Source organism: Vidua chalybeata, chromosome 14, assembly GCF_026979565.1.
Source record: "Vidua chalybeata isolate OUT-0048 chromosome 14, bVidCha1 merged haplotype, whole genome shotgun sequence".
In the NCBI taxonomy this organism is placed as follows: domain Eukaryota; kingdom Metazoa; phylum Chordata; class Aves; order Passeriformes; family Viduidae; genus Vidua; species Vidua chalybeata.
Genome location: NC_071543.1, coordinates 3,729,546 through 3,750,019, shown reverse-complemented (window position 1 = coordinate 3,750,019; position 20,474 = coordinate 3,729,546). Strand labels below are relative to the sequence as shown.

At 44.7% G+C, this 20,474-nt stretch overlaps 1 protein-coding gene and 1 long non-coding RNA gene across 3 annotated transcripts; one reads left to right on the top strand and one right to left on the bottom strand.

Annotated features, from left to right (window-relative positions):
- Nucleotides 1-1,828: 1,828 nt before the first annotated feature.
- On the bottom strand, nucleotides 1,829-17,411 carry C14H8orf48 (chromosome 14 C8orf48 homolog). Of its 2 annotated transcripts, none has more exons than XM_053955923.1 (6): nucleotides 17,338-17,411; nucleotides 15,998-16,235; nucleotides 15,172-15,315; nucleotides 8,818-9,029; nucleotides 7,226-7,378; nucleotides 1,829-6,171 (listed from the first exon to the last, which is right to left on the bottom strand). In XM_053955923.1, exons 2-6 carry the CDS (start codon nucleotides 16,224-16,226, stop codon nucleotides 6,067-6,069), a joined length of 843 nt encoding a protein of 280 aa, XP_053811898.1. In that variant the 5' UTR covers nucleotides 16,227-16,235; nucleotides 17,338-17,411; the 3' UTR covers nucleotides 1,829-6,066. The 2 variants fall into 2 exon arrangements, with proteins under 2 accessions (XP_053811898.1, XP_053811899.1); XM_053955924.1 differs by having other exon boundaries at nucleotides 8,818-9,026.
- Nucleotides 17,205-19,444, top strand: LOC128795278 (uncharacterized). The gene is made up of 3 exons (XR_008433464.1): nucleotides 17,205-17,669; nucleotides 17,769-17,878; nucleotides 17,989-19,444. It is a non-coding gene; the product is annotated as an uncharacterized LOC128795278 (long non-coding RNA).
- Nucleotides 19,445-20,474: the final 1,030 nt, after the last annotated feature.

Below are 20,474 nucleotides of genomic sequence, written 5' to 3'. Positions count from 1 at the left end.
CCCAAACTGGCAGCTGGCTGAGCCTTCCCTGCCCCTTGATGAAGAAGGCAGCACATTCCTAACCTCAGCACCTGGGAAAAAGCTGACCTGTGCTGGGGACTTTGTGCCACAGGCTGCAGTTCCTGCTCTCCCTGCCTCCAAACCCCACTGCTGAGCCTCCCCCATGCCTGCAGCCCCCGAGGCAAAGCTGGCTCCTGGATGGTGACAGGGCAGTCCTAGATCTGCTTCTCCAGGAATCCTGAGAACAGCTCCCGAGTCCCAATGAGGCCCAAGTTGAGGGAGGCTCCTGGAGCTGCACTTTTGGCCTCAGCAAATTATGAGAACTTTGCTGATGTGAACTCCACCAGAGATACGGAGAGCGAGCAGCTGGAGGGGTCCCTGTCGTCCACCATCGCCCTCATCGTCGTGCTGGTCATCATCTTCTCCCTGGTGATGACATCCCTCATCACCTACTGCTTCCACAAGTGGAAACTCAGAGGGAAAAGACTGCAGAAAGCACAAGAGGAGTATCAGAGAGACCAAGAAAAGAGCATTTGCCAAAGCACACCTGGACTTGTTTCATAAAAAGAGAAATCCAGGGTCCACCATGAAGTACTCTTGAATTACCTGAAAATCATGAGAGAACTGCAAATTTGAAATTTCCAAGCAAATACATCCTTGTTTTATCTCATTTCTAAGAGTTGTTAGCAGTTTGGAGATTTCCTACAGCTTTATTATACATATATATATATTTATACATTTAGTCTCATTTGTGCAAAGTAAAACCAATGCAATGATGTATTTTTAATCTCTTCTGTCATTTTAATCCTCACTGGGCAAACTGACAGTGCCTGTGAGGGTAGGCAGGCCCTGGCACAGATTCTCAGAGAAGCTGTGGCTGCCTCTGGATCCCTGGAAGTGTCCAAGGCCAGGCTGGAGCACTCTGGGACAATGGAAGGTGTCCCTGGCATGGCAGGGCTGGAATGGGAGGAGTTTTTAGCTCCTTTCCAACCCTAACCACAATTTTCTGTGTATTAACTGAACCAGTAAATTTCAACCTGTTGCTTTCACTCTTTCACAAACCCCCTGGAAGGTGAAGAGGCAGATTTTGGGTATCCCAAGCAGCTCAGCTGGTCCAAAGCAGGGCAGTTGTGCTGCACTGGTCCCAGCAGGACTGCAGGTGCTGCAGTGAGTGGGTCCCAGCTGGTGCTGCCAGGCTGCTCCTGGGCCCACATTTCAGTGACATTTCAGTGCTTCCTTCACACCAGGGCTGCGCTGAGAGCTGCTTGTGGCATTCCCACAAGTGGATTAAGGACATCCAGTGTCAATGGAACTCAAATTCCTAAGGGAAGAGACAGCCTAAACTCCTTTTTTTAGTTAGGCATCAAATCCTTTTTAAACACCACCCGTACCACGGAGTGTTTCTATTTCCATAGCCTGGTCTGTGATGTCACGGAGAAATGACAGATGTCTTGTGAGTAGCACATCTAAGTCATCTTTTCTAACCAAGTGATGGATGTAATATTAATAAATGTCATTGTTTTATAAAGTAGAAACCATGTGAAGTTGCCACCAGCCCCCTGCTCAAGTCTACAGCTTGCTTGCAATTACCAGTACTGCTGTATGTATTTTTAAACAAGCTATAATACTGTGATGATGCTGTAAACTTACCTCTGTAGGAAAAAAAATGTTCTATTTCAAAATGTCAGGATGAAGGATGTAAATGTTCTGAAACTGCTATCAACAACAACAACAACAACAAAAAAGTATTTTCACAGAATATTCTACTGGATTCTGTTACATGCTACAAATCTATTTTACAAGGGTATTTATGGATCATACAGCCTAGTCTGTGAAAGCAGTACTATTTTATTACAGAATAAATAAATGAATAAATAAGCAGTGAATATCCATGCCCAGAAGCTGGAAAATGTTTGGGGTTTTTTTTAAGTACCCGGATCAATTATTTGGGTAATCTGGAAGATGGAGGACCCTGACAGAAGGAATCCACTCCCCCTCATCTCCCATCCACACCCTGGTGTTGTCAGTGCTGCCAAAGATCTTCAAAATCAGTTGTGGAGAAAAAAAAAGGACAAATAGTTGCATGAAAACAATGCAAATGTGTAGTTGATAGGATTAATATCTGTTTTGCCATCATTTAAAGGCAGAGCAGTCAGGAAAGCAGCCCCAGGGCAGGCAGGGCTGATCTGCATACACCCAGTGCCTCCCTCTGGGGCACAATCAAGTCACTCTCTGAAAATCACATCCAGTGGTAATAAAACCACAGCTTGAGGAATGCAAGGAGATTGGAAAATGCTTGAAGGATGCAGAGCTGGGAGCACTGCAGCTCTTGCTGGAGGATACATGGATGGTTTGGGGGAACTGCACTCAGGGAACACCAGCTCTCATCCTTGGTGCCACCAGCTGAAAACTTTTGTCAAGTTCCCAATACGAAGAAATGAGTTCAGCTCCTTTTCTTGGAACCTCATCAAACTGGCCGTGGTAAAAAACAGAACTAAAAAAATACCCAAGTCTCACCACACCCCAACCCCAAGAGGGGAATTTCTGAGGAGGCAATGAGGGGCCTGGAGCATTTCATATTTTCCTGTAACTTCAGAGAAAAGACTCAGGATTAATGGAATGAGGCCACAAAGGTGCTCTGAGGGCTGGAGCCCCTCTCCCCTGAGGAGAACCCAAGTGTTGGGAGTGTTCAGCTGGAGAAGGGAAGGCTCCAGGGAAACATTCCTGTACCTGGGCCTGCAGGAGAGATGGGGCACGGCTCTCAGCAGGCCCTGTGTCCTCAGGACAAGGGAGAATGGTTTTACCTGCAGGAGGGTTGGTTTAGACCAGATACAAGAAGGTTTTTACACTGAGGGTAGGCAGGCCCTGGAATAGAATTCCCAGAGAAGCTGTGGCTGCCCCTGGATCCGTGAAAGTGTCTAAGGCCAGGTTGGATCATCCTGGGATATTGGAAGGTGTCCCTGCTATGGCAGGGGAGGTTAGGGGGCCTTTGGAAGGTCTCTTCCAATCCAGACTTTTCTGTGATCCTACACTGGACCAGTGGGACCACAAAGGATTTCCTCAGTAGCTGGAAATCCAAACTCGAATATCCCAGAATTGTGGAATGGTTTGACTTGGAAGGGACCTTAAAGCTCATCCAGTGCCACCCCTGCCATGGGCAGGGCCTGCCACCAGAACAGGCCGTTTGTGAATGTTCAGCTCTGTTGCCAGCTCATATCCAGGGACTTAATGACACTGAAAGTTCATTCCCACTCAGAGCTGGGCTAGCAGCCTGCTGGGACTGAGATGGAAGTTTTTCCTAGAGATACAAACTCCCAGAGCTGAAGAGAGGGCTGGAAAGAAGACAAGGAATGAGGGAGCCTGGAGTGCAGGGTGGTTTTTCATAAAGCTGGAGCAAATGAAAGGGAAAGTTACAGTGCTCCAGCCCATGGGAAGCTGTAATGATAATGTGAGGAATGTAAGTTTCTCCAAAGAGTCAGTTCTAAAATCCAACACCCCAAAAGTGGATATCAGCATACACAGAGCATGAAACAACTGAGATGGGAGAAACCTTCTCTGTTACCACAGAGCTCAGAGCAATGAACCCCACATCAGCAATCATCCAGAAGATTAAATCATCCAACTCTGGGTGGCATGAAAACCACAAAGGCAAAGCTGCAGAGCACTTTGAAGAGGCAGATTGATTTGTTTCACAGCCACAGCTGCTTTTCCCAAGGAATCCCTCTTGAGCCACCCTGCTCCTTTTATGCCCCAGCAAGCACAAACCAGGCAGCAGATGAGTCAATATTCATTGACCAGAGTTTTGAGGTTTCTTTGGATCAAAAGAAAAATCTGCTGCTGGAGGGAGGAGCTCCTGGAAAGGGAAAAAGGAAGATACATCATACACCCTCTTTCCCACATCCTTCCTGGCAGAGTTTTGGATCTCCAGCCTCAAAAAGTGCAGGATTAGGAAATAAATTATTTAGGGGCTCGGATCATTCATTCCATTGCATATCTCTAAGAGCTGCTAAAGAAAACACTCAGAGTCATTGCTGATAAAAGAATGAAACAACTGTAGTGAGCAGCAGGAAAATGCATCCAACAGCCATCAGCAAAATCTGCTTTGATTTTCCTGAGGAGTTACCTGAGTTCTGTTTGTAACATTTATGCAAACAAACGAGAACTGTGCAGGCACTGTGTGTGAGCAGGCTGCTTTTCCACAGACAAATACTGTCAGACACATAACCCAAATAACTCACAGTTCAGGATTTACAGAAAGCCATGACAGCAGCTGCAAAGAAATTTCAGTAGCTCTAGAAAGCGTCTATGTTCTGAAAACAGAAATATCAACATGTGCATGGAAGTCACTTTTTGTGGGTCTGCAAGGGCTGAAATCTGTGCTACAAAATGACATTTTCAAAGGATTCCGTTCCTGATCACCTCCCTGTACACCTGACAGCCCTTCTAAGGCTCCACCTGAAATTCTGGGTGCCTTTCCCAGCGTTTGCAGACTTCCAAAGGCTCAGAGAACCAGGGAGTGCAGACCAAAACAAGTAAGGAACAGAGGTGGGGCATCCATGAAGAGATTGGAAGGCAGGAAATTTAAGGGACTTAAACATTTCTAAGGATTCCAGAGCAACAGGAAGGAACAAGCAGAGTTTATTCATTACCCAGGTGCTCTGCAGGGACAATTCAAAAGGGGATGCTTTTGGGGGAATATTTTTGATGGACAGTTAAAGCTGTTTGCAGGGACAAGCAGCTCTGAGTCACTCAGGACTGGGCTGGGCTCCCACCTGGTGCTTGACCTACTCAGGATCCACTCCCAGGGAAATCACTCAGAGCAGATTCTTAAGCAGCAGAAGGCAGACCTTGGCTAATACTTCTGTTTATATCCCAGCATTTCCCACCAGGTTTTCCATTGGTTTGTGAGAAGTGAGAACAAGAAGCTAAACAGCCCTCAAGGACTCTGATAAACAACACAGAGCACGGGGAGGGAAACAACTCCATGAAACACAAACCCCACTTCAGCAGTGAGGGCTCTTGTCCCAAAATGAGGGAAGAAAATGCAACAGGGGGATTTAATTCTCTCTGCTTTGGCACAAAAATACAGTGTGGGTTCATAGATAGGGATATCCCTCCAAGACTTCCACAGAGATGGGAATGCAGAGAAATCAGGAAATGGGAGGCTGAGGAGAGTCAGGCCATGGCTGGAGCAAGGGGCTGAGCCCCTGCTGTCAGCCTTGACCACAAAGGGCTGCAGAGGTGCCCACAGAGCAGCACCGGGCTTTGGAGGCCACAGTGAGGATGATTTCATTGTCTTACCCAAAGATTCCCAGCACAATTCCATTTTATTTGGATGTGTACTGAACCCCAGATCCAATCTTTGAATAACGGTGACTTCATCATCTTGAAAAATTACAACAAATTCCAAAATATTTTCTTGCAATTCTTATCCCAGTTTTAATCTGTTGATTTTTTCTCTCTATCCTATATAGATTCCATGATTAATTTATTATCATTTCTCAAGCCATTGGCATCCCCAGTCCTGCTGATTAATTTCTGTTACAACCTCATTATTTCCCTTCTATAAATACTGCATTTCATTCTACTGCTTTTTATAGTTAACTTTGCTTTTTGTCCTCCACCTGGGGCTCACTTTCAATTTACCATGTGGCAGTGGGCAAAGCCTGAGCTGAAATGCAGTAATTACACCTCCCTGCCCTGGCAAATGGAATCATTTATTTTCCTTATGGATGGCAGCAGCTGGGAGCTGCTCTGCAATCCCACAGTAATCCCACAAAAAACAATACTTCTGGCTGGCCAGATTAATAATGGAAACTGTTGGCTTCTGGAATTTGAGAAACCTATGAAGACAGATTACAATATATTGCAACATTTGCACTGGGGAAGGAAGAAGGGTTGACTCATACCCCAGCCAGGCAGATCTGGTTCCACCTGCAGGAATATTAAAGCAGCAGCCAATCCATCACTGCCAGAGCAGCTCAGATCCAAAATCATTGGAATTCTGGAGCTGACTGCCCACAGGAGGCTCTCTCCAGTTCTTCACCCACTGGAGTTATGGCTCATTCAGTCTTTCCACTCCTGACCCTTCAGCCTTTGCCACAAATCCCTGGGATCCACTGAAGGTTTGGGAAAGCTTCTGAGTGCTTCTCCTAGAAGTGAGAGCATGTCCTGAAACAGAAAGGAAACATGGAATTATTCAGGATTGTATTCCTGACATTGCTCATGGCCTGGAGCACACACCCAGTCCCTCAAGCCCAGCCAGGTGGGCAGCACTCCTCCAACTCCACAACCCACAATATGGTGGGTTTGAAAGAATTCTGTTTGAAAACTCTGCCCAACAGCATGGCCCAAAAAAACAGGATACTTCCCTAAGGAGGAAGGGAAAAGCAGCTGGCCTTGCAGGGAAGCAGAGGGGGAAAGTGGGAAAAAGTGAAGCCTCACCTGAGACTGAAGCTCTCCAATCTCAGGTATGGAGTGAGGAAGAGTCAAAATTCTGGAGACTGGAATTATTAAGGAAGAAAGAACTGTGTGGTACAGCACAAACTCCCAGCCTGCTCATCAACAGGGGAAGAGACCTGGGAGCTGCAGGAAGGCTCCTGCCTTCAGTCTACCCCTTCCCAAGGAGGGAGAGAAGAGCTCTTCCTTCAGGAAGACCCTCCTGAAGAACAGCCACAGGAGACACAGGGAATTCTGCATATTTCACTGCTCCCCCAGCTGCTCCAGAGGCACTTGCTACCAAGAAAGCTTCCATCTTTGGGACACTGGCACAGAGACAGGAATTCCAAGAAGCAATCTCAGAGTATCCCTCTCAGCCTCCATCACACACTGCAGATGTGGAATCCTTGCACATTCCAAGACTCCCATGGCAAAGGATGAGCAAGGAAGCCCAGTATGGGCAGTTCCCTCCTATCACATCATTTAATTTGCCATTTCAGCTTGGACAGCCCAGAAGAAAACAAACTGGGGAGACATATCAAAAGGGACCCAAATTCTAGGACATCCTGGCAATGACCTTCAGCTTCCATAAATCAGGCATAAATCTCCTCAAATGACTTGAGGAGAACGTTGGTCCCAAGCATTTTATTAATGAAATGGACCCAAATTCTATTTTTGTTTGCACAGATCTCACTGCCATAAATCAGGGAGAATCTGAATTACAGATTCTTTCATTACAGCACCTATAAAATATAGCATACCTTTTTTTTCAACAATATTTGCTTACCCTGGAGTAAAACTTTTCTTCCAATTTCTCTTGGATTAAAGCACCTTCCAGCAGAGTCTTTTTTTGCCTGAGAAAGGCAACCTTGGCCAGCTCTGCCTCCTTCTGCTGGCAGTCAGGACAGGTTGAAGTCTCATGGATTTCAGCTTCTGTCACCTGGAAGAGGAAACTTTGATGCCATGAGCAATGTCTGGCCTGGCAACTTTGAGAACAATTAATAAAAATACACAGAGGTACTGTCTAAAGACAAAAATTGGCTTTTTAGGCAGTGGTAAAATAATTCTGAGTCACAATTCAATAATCTATAACTGTTCCTATGCTGACTGTGTGTAAGGCCTTAAGCAGCAGCCAGAGGGGTTATAATTACAAATTATACATATATACATTTTATAAATAAATTAAGATGCAAATAAACTCTGGAGCCATTAGTTCAAACATGCAGCTCTGAGCCAGAATCCAACCCAGACTCTGCAGTTCTGACTGTAAGAGAATCAGTGCTACTCAGTGATTCCTAGGTCAGTTTATCCACCATGAAATCTTAAGCTTATTTAACAGCATTACACAAATCCCAGGGTTGATGCTTTTATGAAATATCAATGGTTTTATCCGATCTAATTGACTCAGATTCCATCTGGCTCCATAAACACATTAAATTGCTACAAAAGCAGGGGAATCAACCCAAGGAAGTGCCATCCCAGGCCTCTCTGTCCCCTTTTCCCTGACTTCTCTGGATAAAAATGTTGTTGTGTGGAGCTACAGATAAAACCAAGCAGAAGAGCAGATGAAATTACTTTTCTCAGGGAATGCATTCCCACAATGTAAGACAAATAAAAAGGAAATAAAAAAAATCCATTAAATTTGCAAGGTGGGTTAACATTAATAGGAATCTAAAAAGCAGATGGCTGAAATGTCAAAATTGTTTTAAAAGACAGGAAGTCTGAAATTATCACACCAGAACTGACTTTCAAGTGTTATTTTTAGGTGCAGGGCTGAGGGGAGGAGCTGGGGAATAAAACCCATCCTGTGGTAGGAAAAACCCACTGGGCTGGTGACAAAAAAAAGATATTTGAATTGGCTAAAGATGAGACAGAGGCTTCTTAAGCAGGGACTGAGGTCAGCAATATTTTATTGGAATTGCTTTCATCAATATTATCTAATACCTAAGAAAGCTGGGAGCACAGGGAGGTTTTGTATTTGGAATTCTTCTAATCCTGGAGTCACAAAGACTTCACAACAAATAATATGCAAAATAATTTGATAAATAATTGGGGCAAACATAATCAGAGAAAAAGGCTTTTTCCTTCAGCTGATCCAGGGCTTTTTGTAAAATAAATGATGACTCCAGCCTTGCTCAATCACACAGATCAGGATTTTATCAGCAGACAACATTTTATGGTGATTATTTGATACCAACAGTTCTACACTGATGTCTGAGAAAGGAGAAGGATAAATCTTGAGTTGTCTATCCAAAACCTCTTCCAGAGGCCTAAGCCTGGCATCAGTAAGGTCTGCCTGACTTGATCCTGTTCTTATGGCTCTTTCTCCAGTGGTTCTCACAGAATTTAGGGAAAATTTCCCCTTCTCTCCCCCAGTACCTGTTTCACAGCCTCCATGGTGTTTTCCAGCAGGATCCTGTTCATCAGCTGGGCAGGAACAGCACAGGAATCTGGTGTCTCAGTGTGCCTTGCTGGGCCTCCCCACTGCAGCTTCCTGCCCTTCCCTGCCTGCTCCTGCTGCATGCTGCTGATCCTCCTGCTGCAGAAAGAGCTGAGAGCAGCCAGCTCTCCATGGGACAGCTCAGCAACTGCTGCCAGGCACAAAGCAACAGGGCAAGAGCGTCAATGGCTGCCTCTGGGAAAGAGGAATTGCTGCTCTTGATCGGTGTCACCTCGGGTTAGCCAAGGAAAACCCAAACCCAGGGTCAGGCCCTGCCTGCAGCAACAGCAGAGCACAATTAAACACCAATGGGGATGGAACCTGCACAATAAATGGCTCTGAAATCAGAGTTTAAACACAAATGTGCATGGGAGCTGTAGGAACCTGCACAATAAATGGCTCTAAAATCAAAATTTAAACACAAATGGGGATGGGAGATGTAACAACCTGCACAATAAATGGCTCTAAAATCAGAGTTTAAACACAAATGGGGATGGGAGCTGTAGGAACCTGCACAATAAATGGCTCCAAAATCAGAATTTAAACACAAATGTGCACGGGAGATGTAGGAACTTGCACAACAAATGGTTCTAAAACAGGCTCCAAAATCAGAATTTGAACACAAATGGGGACAGGAGCTGCAGGAACTTGCACAATAAATGGTTCTAAAATCACAATTTAAACATAAATGTGCACGGGAGCTGTAGGAACTCTCACAATAAATGGCTCTAAAATCAAAATTTAAACACAAATGGGGATGGGAGCTGTAGGAACTCTCACAATAAATGGTTCTAAAACAGGCTCCAAAATCAGAGTTTAAACACAAATGTGCATGGGAGCTGTAGGAACTTTCACAATAAATGGCTCTGAAACAGACTCTAAAATCAGAGTTTAAACACAAATGGGGATGGGAACTGTAGGAACCTGCACAATAAATGGCTCTAAAATCAGAGTTTAAACACAAATGTGCATGGGAGCCGTAGGAACTTGCACAATAAATGGCTCTGAAACAGACTCTAAAATCAGAGTTTAAACACAAATGGGGATGGGAACTGTAGGAACCTGCACAATAAATGGCTCTAAAATCAGAGTTTAAACACAAATGTGCATGGGAGCCGTAGGAACTTGCACAATAAATGGCTTTAAAACAGGCTCCAAAGATAGGAGGAAATAAAAAGACAAAAGGTTAATGGCACAGGATAAATAGATTAGCAAAGCAAGCAGTTAAATATTATGACATTAAATAAACTGGCTGTCAATAATACAGATTTAGCACCTTACTACCAGAAACTGCAACTTGCTAAACCCAAATTAATTAATATATCAAGAGAGCTCTTCATCAATAACTCTAAGGAGCAATTTGTAAGAAAAATTAGAGGCAGTGTCCACTGAAGTCACTCTGGAAACACCTCCAATAAATTCTACAAACTACAGAAAGGCATTTTTTTTTGGAGGAAATGCAATTAGAAAACACTTCTTGTCGAAAGCTTCAACAATCATTTCCTAAATTCTTTATAAGATCTTATTTCAAAAATATCATTCCCTCTTTCATATTCTCTTATCCTTCCCAGTAGCACATAAAAATAAATAAAAATGAGATTAGACTTCAGCTGGGCGGGTTAGGATGGATTTACAACTTCATTCAGGGCTTTTGGGGAGATTTTCCAGAGGTTTAGAGCACAATCAGTGCAGTATTTCATGGACATCAGCACGACATGGGGCTGGTGGGGTGGAGACACCACAGCTCTGCAGGTTTCCATGCCCAGATTTCCCTCAAAGTCAGGCAGGTGGTGACTCCAAAGTGTGGCCAGTTTAACTCCAAGGATTCACACCCAAATTCCTGCTGGGAGGTGGACTGTGTCATTTGAACAACCCCTCCACATTCTGTTTTTTCAGATTAAATTCAATTTCCAGAATGTTGTGGCATTCCAGTCCCACAACACAAATCCTCAAAATACTGAACAATGGGAATATAAAACTTCCCCTAAATTCCCTGGGATTTCTCCTCAGAAATCCAGTGTTTATAAAGGAGAAGGGAATCCATAATTAAAATTAAACAAAGCAGGAATTTTGTAGCTTCATGGACAACATGGAAAATATGTTTAAGTTCAGATTTGAGCATCACAGAGCAATTACTCCTCCTAAGAAGACGAGGTATAAAAATTATTAAAAGGAAAGACATGGTGACAATTTATAGACACATAAATAAGAATTAGCAACACCTTAAAATGAAACTTAATTTTAAAAAATTCTGAGGGAGCATCATAAATATCTGAGTGGAAACCACCATTTCAGTCATCAGGTGATTTTCCTTACAAGAATCATGTAAAAAAGGGGAAATCATGTGCCACTACTGGGTTTAATCACACTAATAAAATATTCCTGGCAGGTTCATTTATGCTGAACATAGAATGAATAAAAAGATTAAAAGGTTATCATTGTGAGGGGGGAAAAAACCCAGAACAAAAGCATTTGAGTACTCAAAGGGAGAAATAAAACAAATACATCAGGTCCACTGAGCATTTAGTGACAGTTTAATACCAGCCTGAATAACTCACTTAAGGTTCTTCTGACATCCACAAGTGCAATTTTATTAAGAATTGGTTTCTAATAATGCATAAATCCTGTGCTGCCACACACCCACCCATCTGCTCATCTGCACCTCCAGATTTCAGAAGAAACACTGGCAAAGGGAACAGCAATTTTTAAACCTCACTGCACAACTCAGTGCTGGAGCTACTTGTTCATGTTAACTCCTGCTTAACAGGAATTTCAGAAAGAATATAATCAAGGACTAGAATTTTTCTGAAATAAACCCAAAAAACTATGAGAAAAGTTTGTCTTTTAACTGAAGTATTTACACATTCAGATCTCCCCCAGGTGTGGGAGGTTCACCTGCCCAGGGGATCTCAGCTCTTGCTTTGGGGTTGGGTTTACTGCATGTCTCTCTCAGATTCCCTCTTTTCCGTGTGTGATCCAGACCTGCTGCAATGCTCCTTCTCCAGCTGTGGTGGCAGATCTGAGATCAGTGCAGAGAATCCCTGCCAGTGCCAATGACTGCTCCACAAGGACATTTTCCTCATATTTGGTTGCTCCAAATCCAGTGCCCCCTCTCTTCACTGCAGAGGAGTAAGGCAGAGCAGGTGACAAGAGCAGCCCAAGTGACACCAGCACAGCATCAATGCCAGCCCCATCTCACCCAGCAGGAAGGTCACAGAATGTGGAATGTTTGGGCAGCAAAGCCCCACAAAGTGCACCAGGAAGCTGCTGTGATTCCAGCAGCCCAGGAGAGACAAGCTAATCCTCATGTCTGCATCCCAAACCCTGCTGGGGGGGTGGGGGAAACCCAGTGACCTATGTGGGTTTTGTAGGGTTTTTCAGTGACCTGTGTAGGTTTTTACTCCAGCCTTAAGAGTGACATTTGAAATCCACGAGGAGGGAGTAGAAGAAAATCTTTATGAGTTTGCTTTTCCTTTGATGTCTAACTTTGATTTAATAGGAAAATTGGCAGGCATTTTGTTGTTATTATTCCCTACTAATATTCTATTTTAAAGAAGGCAAAAACTAAAAATAGATAACTGTGAAAGGCAATAATCAGTAACTGCTCTTCAGTAAGGTTTTACCTCTGCAGCTCCAAATAGCATCTTCATAATGACCTAGATTGATTTTACAGTTTCAGATGAACATGCTGACAGCCTGACCAGCAAAGAACATGACAAAGACCACTGCAGGTAACACAGACCTGAGAGAAACAGGCTGAAATACCAGGCTGTTCATCACAAATAGGAATTTAAAGTGAGTAAAACTCCTCCAGCACAGTGAATCATCCCAGAGTCACACAACAACCTGGGTTGGAAGGACCTTAAAGCCCATCCGATGCCACCCTGGGACACATCCCACTGTCCCAGGGTGTTCCAAACCCTGTTCAACCTGGCCTTGGACACTCCAAGGGATAAGGCAGCTCCAGCTTCTCTGGGCAACCTCTGCTAGGGCATCCCCACCTTCCCAGGGAACAATTAAGGAACAGTGCAGTGGCAACAGTGCAGAAAAAAACTGCAAAGCAATTCATGGAGACACATTACAAAAGTGAGACGCAACTTGTGAGCACAGCACCAGCCAGGGGGTTAAAGAGCCCCACCTAAATTTTCAGATACATCCAAGCTGAAGAATTGTCTTTTCCCGAGTACATTTTAAAGATGACTAACATGGAGCAATCTCTGTGGAACTGAGAATTTACAGTCGTGTTGTGATGCATTTGCCTAATAACAGCTCATGCTAACACACTGGGGTGGAGGAACAAAGACACCTCTGATGAAAATTTCTCACCTCTCCTGAGGCCAGTGTGTTTTTCTTCTTTCAGCCCACAAAGAAAACCATGAAAAATAAAAAGGACATTCCAGAGTGCTCCCACAAGCAAACCAGAACCCTTTGCTCTCTCCATCACATTTAACCTTATTAGTAGTTTAGTAGTAAGATGAGAAGGAAAGTCTTGAGGCAATAAAACAACTCCTAATTCAGAGTACCCTGTGTGCTCAGTGCACACGATTCACTGAGCTGAGTGTGCTGAGGGGACTCACTGTGCAGCAATCCACTTCCAGGTGAGCTCATCTGCTGCATTAAAAAAACATCTCCAAGCTGCTAAAACAATACAAGAGTTGGGGGCTAGCAAGTGCTGAAGGATTAAGTCCAAGAGAAGCATTTCTAGGTATCAGAAGACAAAAGTTGCTGTGCTTATTTTATGGTAACATTCTGCAATAAAAAAGGCAGTGCATGGCTAATTATGATTGATTTGGGGATAACATGGCTGGGTACTGTGTTTGCATCAAAGAAAAGCATGAACCATATTTTGTGCTCTTCATATGGATCACTGGAAGCACCAATGTACCTGAGGCTGCCACAGGGACAAGTGACAGGACAAGCAAAAGCAAGCCAGCTCTGCATCCATCAGCTCAAGACTGGATGATGGGAACAGGACTTGCTGCCCCAGCCTCAGTGACCACTCTGACTCTCCCTGCCATCAGCACCCACCAGCCAAAGGCAAAGCATTCCCTGGTGCAGAACTACAGGGATCTGCAAGTGGTTCTATGAATAAAATCCTCTGAGTGCAACTTTCAACATCCTCAACCTTCAGCTGTGGTTCATCCTTCCTTCAGTGCTTCTGAACTCCTCAGGTCCCCTCACTGTCTCCAGGAATCTGTCACAGGACACTGATGTATTTTAGGAAGAGTCTCTTGGGGGAGCAGGCAAGGAGAAGCCTCCCTGCTGCAGATGAGCTGCTGCACACTCATGCCTTCCCTCGAGTGCAGGAACACAGGAATGCAGGAGATGAGTCAGGAACCCCAGCACTGCCACTGTGGGAAGGAGCTCTGCAATTCACACCAGCCTGGAGGTGACCTGAGGAGCTGCTTTTTTAGGGCAGTTGGATGCTTTGAGGATGCTGGTACACAAATCCCATGCCATGAAGCACCCAGGCAGGAGGATGACTGTCCTACAGTGACCTACAAAACTCCGAGTCTGCTCACTTTCCATCACCATGTAGATTGAAGAAGATTCCCTGTCTGCTCCCATTATTTTTTGCTCAGTTACAGCTTTCTTGCTCTTTTTTCTTAATTAAAAATAGCATCTCTGACCCACTTTTTGACAGACTTTAGCAGGGCTTGCATCCCACCATCTGCTCTCACAGTTCCTTGCATAACCAGTACATGGAAATGGATCCTTCCTTCCTCCTTTCCTTCCTCCTCCTCCTCCCTACACTCCATCATTATTTGGGTAAAGCTGCTCCATTGTTCCTGCCAAAATTGGTGCCCTACTGCCTCCCTCAGCTTGGGAAAGGAACTAAAACAGGGCAAACAAATAATTCAATTATCAATACTGTTGATGAACAAGGGGGAAAACCCATTTCACACAATAAATTCTGAAGCCATGTTTATTTTGGAGGGAAAAATGCCTGAATTTCCTAGTACCTCTACAGCTGGAGAGAAAAAGCCTGAATTAAATTAAACAATTAAATGTCAAATGTGGGGACATTTTTAAATGTACTTTTCCAGGTTTTGTGGTAATGCATCACCAGGATAATGTCACTACATGGGGGGAGCATCAAAGCCATTGTGATATGGGAGACAAACTGCTCTCCAAGAAAGCATAAAAGAGAAACTTTGTACTTAATTATTTGGCTAATTAAGCCAGGCTAATTAGCTGGCTTAATTTAATAGCCTGTGTATAAAATTTAAGTCAAGTTTACATCTCCTTCCAAAAGAAACAATTACAGCCTCTGCTGAAGTTACCCAACTCACCAGCAGGAGTTCTGATGGCAGATTTGTCTGGCCTAATCCCAGTGTCTTTATTTTTCAGATCAATCCATTTTCTCATGGCATCAATCCATTTTCCTATGGCAGCTCTTTCCACAGCTGCAGGATCCACTGCTTCAAACTCCTCCTCTGCAAGGAAAAAAGGCAACTTTGAACACACATTGTGAGGAAAGCAAAGTGGGAGGCAAATAATCCTCCACTTGAATGTGCCAGTTCTCCCTGCTAGGGAGGAGAAACCCTGGGCCACAGCAATACACAGATGAGGCACAGATTTCAGCGTCTGCTTTATCTCTCATCTGCTGCAGCTTTAGGGTCCTACCCAGCCCTCTTCAGTATTTCAAATCATGGAACTATCCCATGGAAAAATTGGTTTATTGCCCAGCTATTTTTCATACACAATAAAAAAAGTGGGGTAACAGTAAAGCTTGGATAAAATTCTTCATTAAAAAAATTAAAAAATTTCATTAAAAAATTTCTAGTATCTAAAAGGAACTTACAGGGAAGAAAAGGTAAGACTGTTTACAACAGCAGGTAGTGACAAAACAAGCTACTTTTCATACATGGTAAAAAGTAGCTTGGAGAATTGTTTTTTAAGGTGCCAACACAATTTCAGCATCACAAGATTACTAAGGAAGGATTTCCATGGCCAAGACCTTCCCATGGAGCTGTCTGAAGCAGGGATCTGGTGGGCACTTTGCACAGCAAGAACACTGCATGCAATTTTCACACGTTTATTTTTACTGATTCAAGTCCCCACTGCACTGACTGAAGCTGTGGAAGGCAGGCCTCAAGCAAGGAGAGCTCTGCATACCTGAAGGACTTTGGCCTGCCAGTGATGATGAGCTTTCCAAAGCCTCTGACACAGCTGCCCTCTCCAAATCCTCTGTGGAACACCAGGATCCAGGTGCTTCACTCTCCTGCTCTTCACTGAAGGACTCAAAGGCGTCCCCTGAATAGTCTAAGGCAGAGCTGCTGTGACTGTGGCTCAACCCCAGCCCCTTCCCGTGGCTGCTGGAGCTCTCTGCTGGGGCAGCTGCCATGGGACAGCACTGCAAATAAAAACAAAAACAAGGTCAGTTTCACAGGATTACTTAGAGCAACATGGGAGGTACATTGGGATGTTACAGTCACATTACACCAGATTTAACCACCACAACAGGTGGGTAAAATCACAACTCAGTCTTGATCAGGCCAAAGCAGAGATTAGAGCAGCACACGCTCAGATCACAGGGTAAATGTACAGTACCAACTATAACTGAACATTAGCTGTGAAATCTGAGCAGCATTCTTTTCAAATCTGTAATGGATTACAGTAATGCTTGGATAAAACTCTTCATTTAAAAAAATTAAATGCAAATTTCCCCCTTTCTAGCATCTAAAAGGAACTTATAGGAAAGAAAAGGTAAGACTAATTACAACAGCAGGTAGTGATGGAACAAGGGGGAATGAGTTGAAATGGAGAAAGAGAGTATGGTTAGATGAGATAGTGTTCATGGGCCTGGCACCACGTGAGGAAATCCACGTGGGTGAAAGGCTGAGGGAACAATGGAGCTCAGTGCTGTAGTGGGCACATGGGTCAGGATCCCATAAAATCATTGATTGGTTTGGGTTGGGAGGGACCTCAGAGCCCACCCAGTGCTACCCCTGCCATGGCAGGGACACCTTCCACTGTCCCAGGCTGCTCCAAGCCCCAGTGTCCAACCTGGCCTTGGGCACTGCCAGGGATCCAGGGGCAGCCACAGCTGCTCTGGGCACCCTGTGCCAGGGCCTCAAACCCTCCCAGGGAACAATTCCTAATTCCCAATATCCCATCCATCCCTGCCCTCTGGCAGTGGGAGCCATTCCCTGTGTCCTGTCCCTCCATGCCCTGTCCCCAGTCCCTCTCCAGCTCTCCTGGAGCCCCTCAGGCCCTGGCAGGGGCTCTGAGCTCTCCCTGGAGCCTTCTCTTCTCTAGGTGAGCACCCCCAGCTCTCCCAGCCCGGCTCCAGCCCTGGAGCAGCTCCGTGCCCGGTAACTCCCCCAGCCAGGGCCGTGCCCGCCCCTCACGGGCTCCGGGAGCTGCTCTGCCCTTCCCTGGCTCCTCTCGGCCCTCAGGGACGGGCTCTAAGAGCTGCCTTTTCCTCCTCTGAACCTCTGGACCTCGCTCCTTACCCCGGCCCCGCTTCCCCGGGCGGGAAGGGGCGGCCCCGGCTCTGAGGGCGGAGCGGGGCGGGGAGCGGAGCCCGGGCCGGCCGCGGCCGAGGCGGAAAATCCGGGCCCGAAATAGTGCCGGGTTTATGGGATTGGCGTTGTGCTGCACAGCCCGGCTCAGCTGTGCCCCACATGGAGTTCCCCTGGGTTTGGAAGGGACTCTGAGGAGCTGGAGCGTGTCCGGCGGTTTGCGAAGGGCCGGGAGGGATGTGGGAGCGCGGCGGTGTTTAATCCCCACGAGGACTGCAAAAACACTGCTAAAAGGGTTGTCCGCAGCTGTGACACCGGCTTTGGTAAAAACACCGTATGGTCAGCTGCAGCTCTGCTTTGCCACAAGGACAGAAAAGCCAAGAGAAACACTAGGGGATTTTTTTTTTTTTTTTTTTTTTTAGGACAGTGTATTGCACCCAAGAAAATGAAGGTAGATGGCGTTGGATGTGACACTTCATGGAAATAAGATGCAAAAAGTATTCCAGGGCATGAAATCTTGTCATATTTTCAGGTACAATTTCCATAGGTTATATCATGATAAAAGCAGCTCTTCTGAAATCTTGCTTTAAAATCGCTATTTCAGGTTAGCTAATACCACCTCTTCTTTTTGTTTTGTTTCAGTGAAGACTTTTTTGGCAAGAAAAACTGATTCTTCAGTCCAGGGATGCAGAGTGTGTTGTCTGTCACTGGGGTTTTATCCTCATGCTGAGTTTGGACTGCCTGGCCAAAGGACAAAAGGTTTTGTCTCCTCTCACATGTGATGAAGTGCAGCAGAAGTGATCTTGTGTCTCTTGGAACAGAGAACTCAGTGCTGAGCTCTACATTTAATATAAAGAAGGATTGGGCAGCATGAGATGGATGCAGGAGAGTAATAAATGCATTGATGCAGTGGGGTGTAAAGCAGAGTGGAATAAACAGCTCTGCCTACACATCGTTCAAGTTTTAACATTCATTTGTTTGCTGAGTGGGCTGCTCGGGGCTGGCCCTTTCCTTGTAGTTTGCTGCAAGAAATTAAAATAATTTATGTGGGATAAGCATTTCTTGTACCTTTTGTGCCCATACAAACAGTGAGCAGTGATGAGAGGAGAGTGTGAGTGGAAGGGCACTGCAGGAGCCAGCTCAGTGCCAGGAGCTCGTGGAGGCAGGAGTCTGGAATTCTGGAATTCTGTACAGTGTGGATCAGCCAGACCTGCCTTGTGTCCTAAACCTCTCCAGCCCAGAGGTTCACCTTGCATTGGCTCCTCTGAGGTGTTTTCCTTCTCAAGAAGATACCGTGGCAGCCAGGCTAAGAGAGGTCAGGATCTGGAAGGATCTAGAAAATAAAGTGAGAGATTTCATGCTGTGGGTTAAAAACCACAGGGAGAAACATTTCCTTTTTTTTTAAAAATCTAATCAACATGCACAGAGAATAACACAGAGTAACTGAGAATAACCCAGATCCCCACAGCTCCCACTAAATGCTTTGATTATTTATCATTGCCCATTTTTTATGGAAACAGTTGACATTAGATTATTAGTGACCTGGGTGGTATTTGATTTTTTTCCCCCTAGAGGTTAAAGACTTTGTAGTTTCCTGTTCTAGGTCCTTTTTAAAATTCATTTTAGAGCATGAAAAATATATTGTTCCATCAAGTTTATTTCCCTGACATTTATTCAGTGCAGAGTGTGATCCTAATATTAAAGGTCTTTGATTTGAAGCTCAGGACACAGACAAAGCTTTTCAGTGGTCTTCCCTAACACGGGATATTCCATCACTGCCTGGGAAGTTATTATGTTGGAACAGCATAATTATTTGAAGGAGTATTTGTTTTTCAAGGATTTGTGGGTGATATTAGATGGCTCAGCCCAGTTGTGTCACAAGGTATTAAGGTTTTTGCCTGCTGAAGCCATAGAGCTCGGCCTATATAGAGCCATAAATAATATTGTGGGAGAGCCAGTGACAGACTTTGACTCCAGCTCAACTCTTTATTACTTGTTATATTAAATTTAAACACAATTGTTGAATTCCTTGCTGTGGGCAAATGCTTTTTGATGTCTCCTTCTATTAAAGTTGTACTATCTCTTTTAGCCTGTGAAACTCACTCTTGCCAGGTGTGTTTCTCGAATAATCAGCCCCTCATTAATGATGCCAGCAGAATTAATTGGGCTGTCACCACGAGGTTGGGAGTTATGGGGTGAGGCCAGTGGAATTAAGCACATTTTGACTGTGGGGAAAGTTCATGGGGCTCAATAATGAGATGTTCATGGGCGTTACTCTGTAGGAAAGGGCAGTTTCAGGCTGGAACATTTTTTTAACTGGAAACATGAAGGACAAATGCAAGAGCTCTTAGGAAATTTGAAAGCATTTGTTGACAATTTAAGATACAGTCAAGGTTTTCCTCTTTATCAGCACAGAAAGTACTGCCAAGGAGCCCCCAGACACCATAAATCATCCAGGAGAGTGCAGAGGCTGAGAAGATTACAAAGGAAAGGCTCTGGGGCAGGCAGCACCCTGAGAAGTCATTGTTTAGGGCCTGCTGGATTTAAATTGGTCATTTCAGCTGCCACTAACTCCTATCCCTAATTAGAAAATGGATTGATCTTTGCTGAAAGTTGCTGGAGACTGGCAGGTGTCCCTGGCAGATCAGAGCTCTGCATACAAATGAGATGGTGAACATGTCCACTGAGTTTCACAAAGGGGAAAAAAAAATCCATATTTGTAGGCAGCTGTTGTTAATTATGCTTTGTTGGAAACAACACTCCAGTCAGCAAGGCCATGCTCTGCCTTCCTGATTTTCCTTGTGCTTTTGGCTGGATAAATATCCTTCCTCACCCTGTCCTAAGGAGGTGGGAAAGGGCAAATTTTTATCTTCCTCCTTTGGTGCCTGCAAACTGCAGATTTCCTCATGAGTCCTCTCTTCTTGCAGGAGCAAGAATTTCAATAACCCAGTGGGAAAACAGCTGAAAATGCAGTAAAGTTCAGGAGGCAGCATTATCAAATCTCCATTCACAGGGATGAATATCCATGTGTGTATGGAAATATCCAGATCCTCACTGTACACTGAATTTCTAAACCACATCTTCCCCAACAGCCTTAAATCTTTTGTGTCTGAATAAACCAGTGCTGC

Excerpts from the sequence above, each read along its gene's own strand:
- C14H8orf48 (XM_053955923.1), bottom strand. The coding sequence starts at position 16,226 with ATGGCAGCTGCCCCAGCAGAGAGCTCCAGCAGCCACGGGAAGGGGCTG. Across the intron at positions 15,316-15,997 it reads GGCAGGCCAAAGTCCTTCAG|AGGAGGAGTTTGAAGCAGTG; the intron begins GTATGCAGAGCT and ends TTTTCCTTGCAG. Across the intron at positions 6,172-7,225 it reads AAGAAAAGTTTTACTCCAGG|GACATGCTCTCACTTCTAGG; the intron begins GTAAGCAAATAT and ends TTTCTGTTTCAG.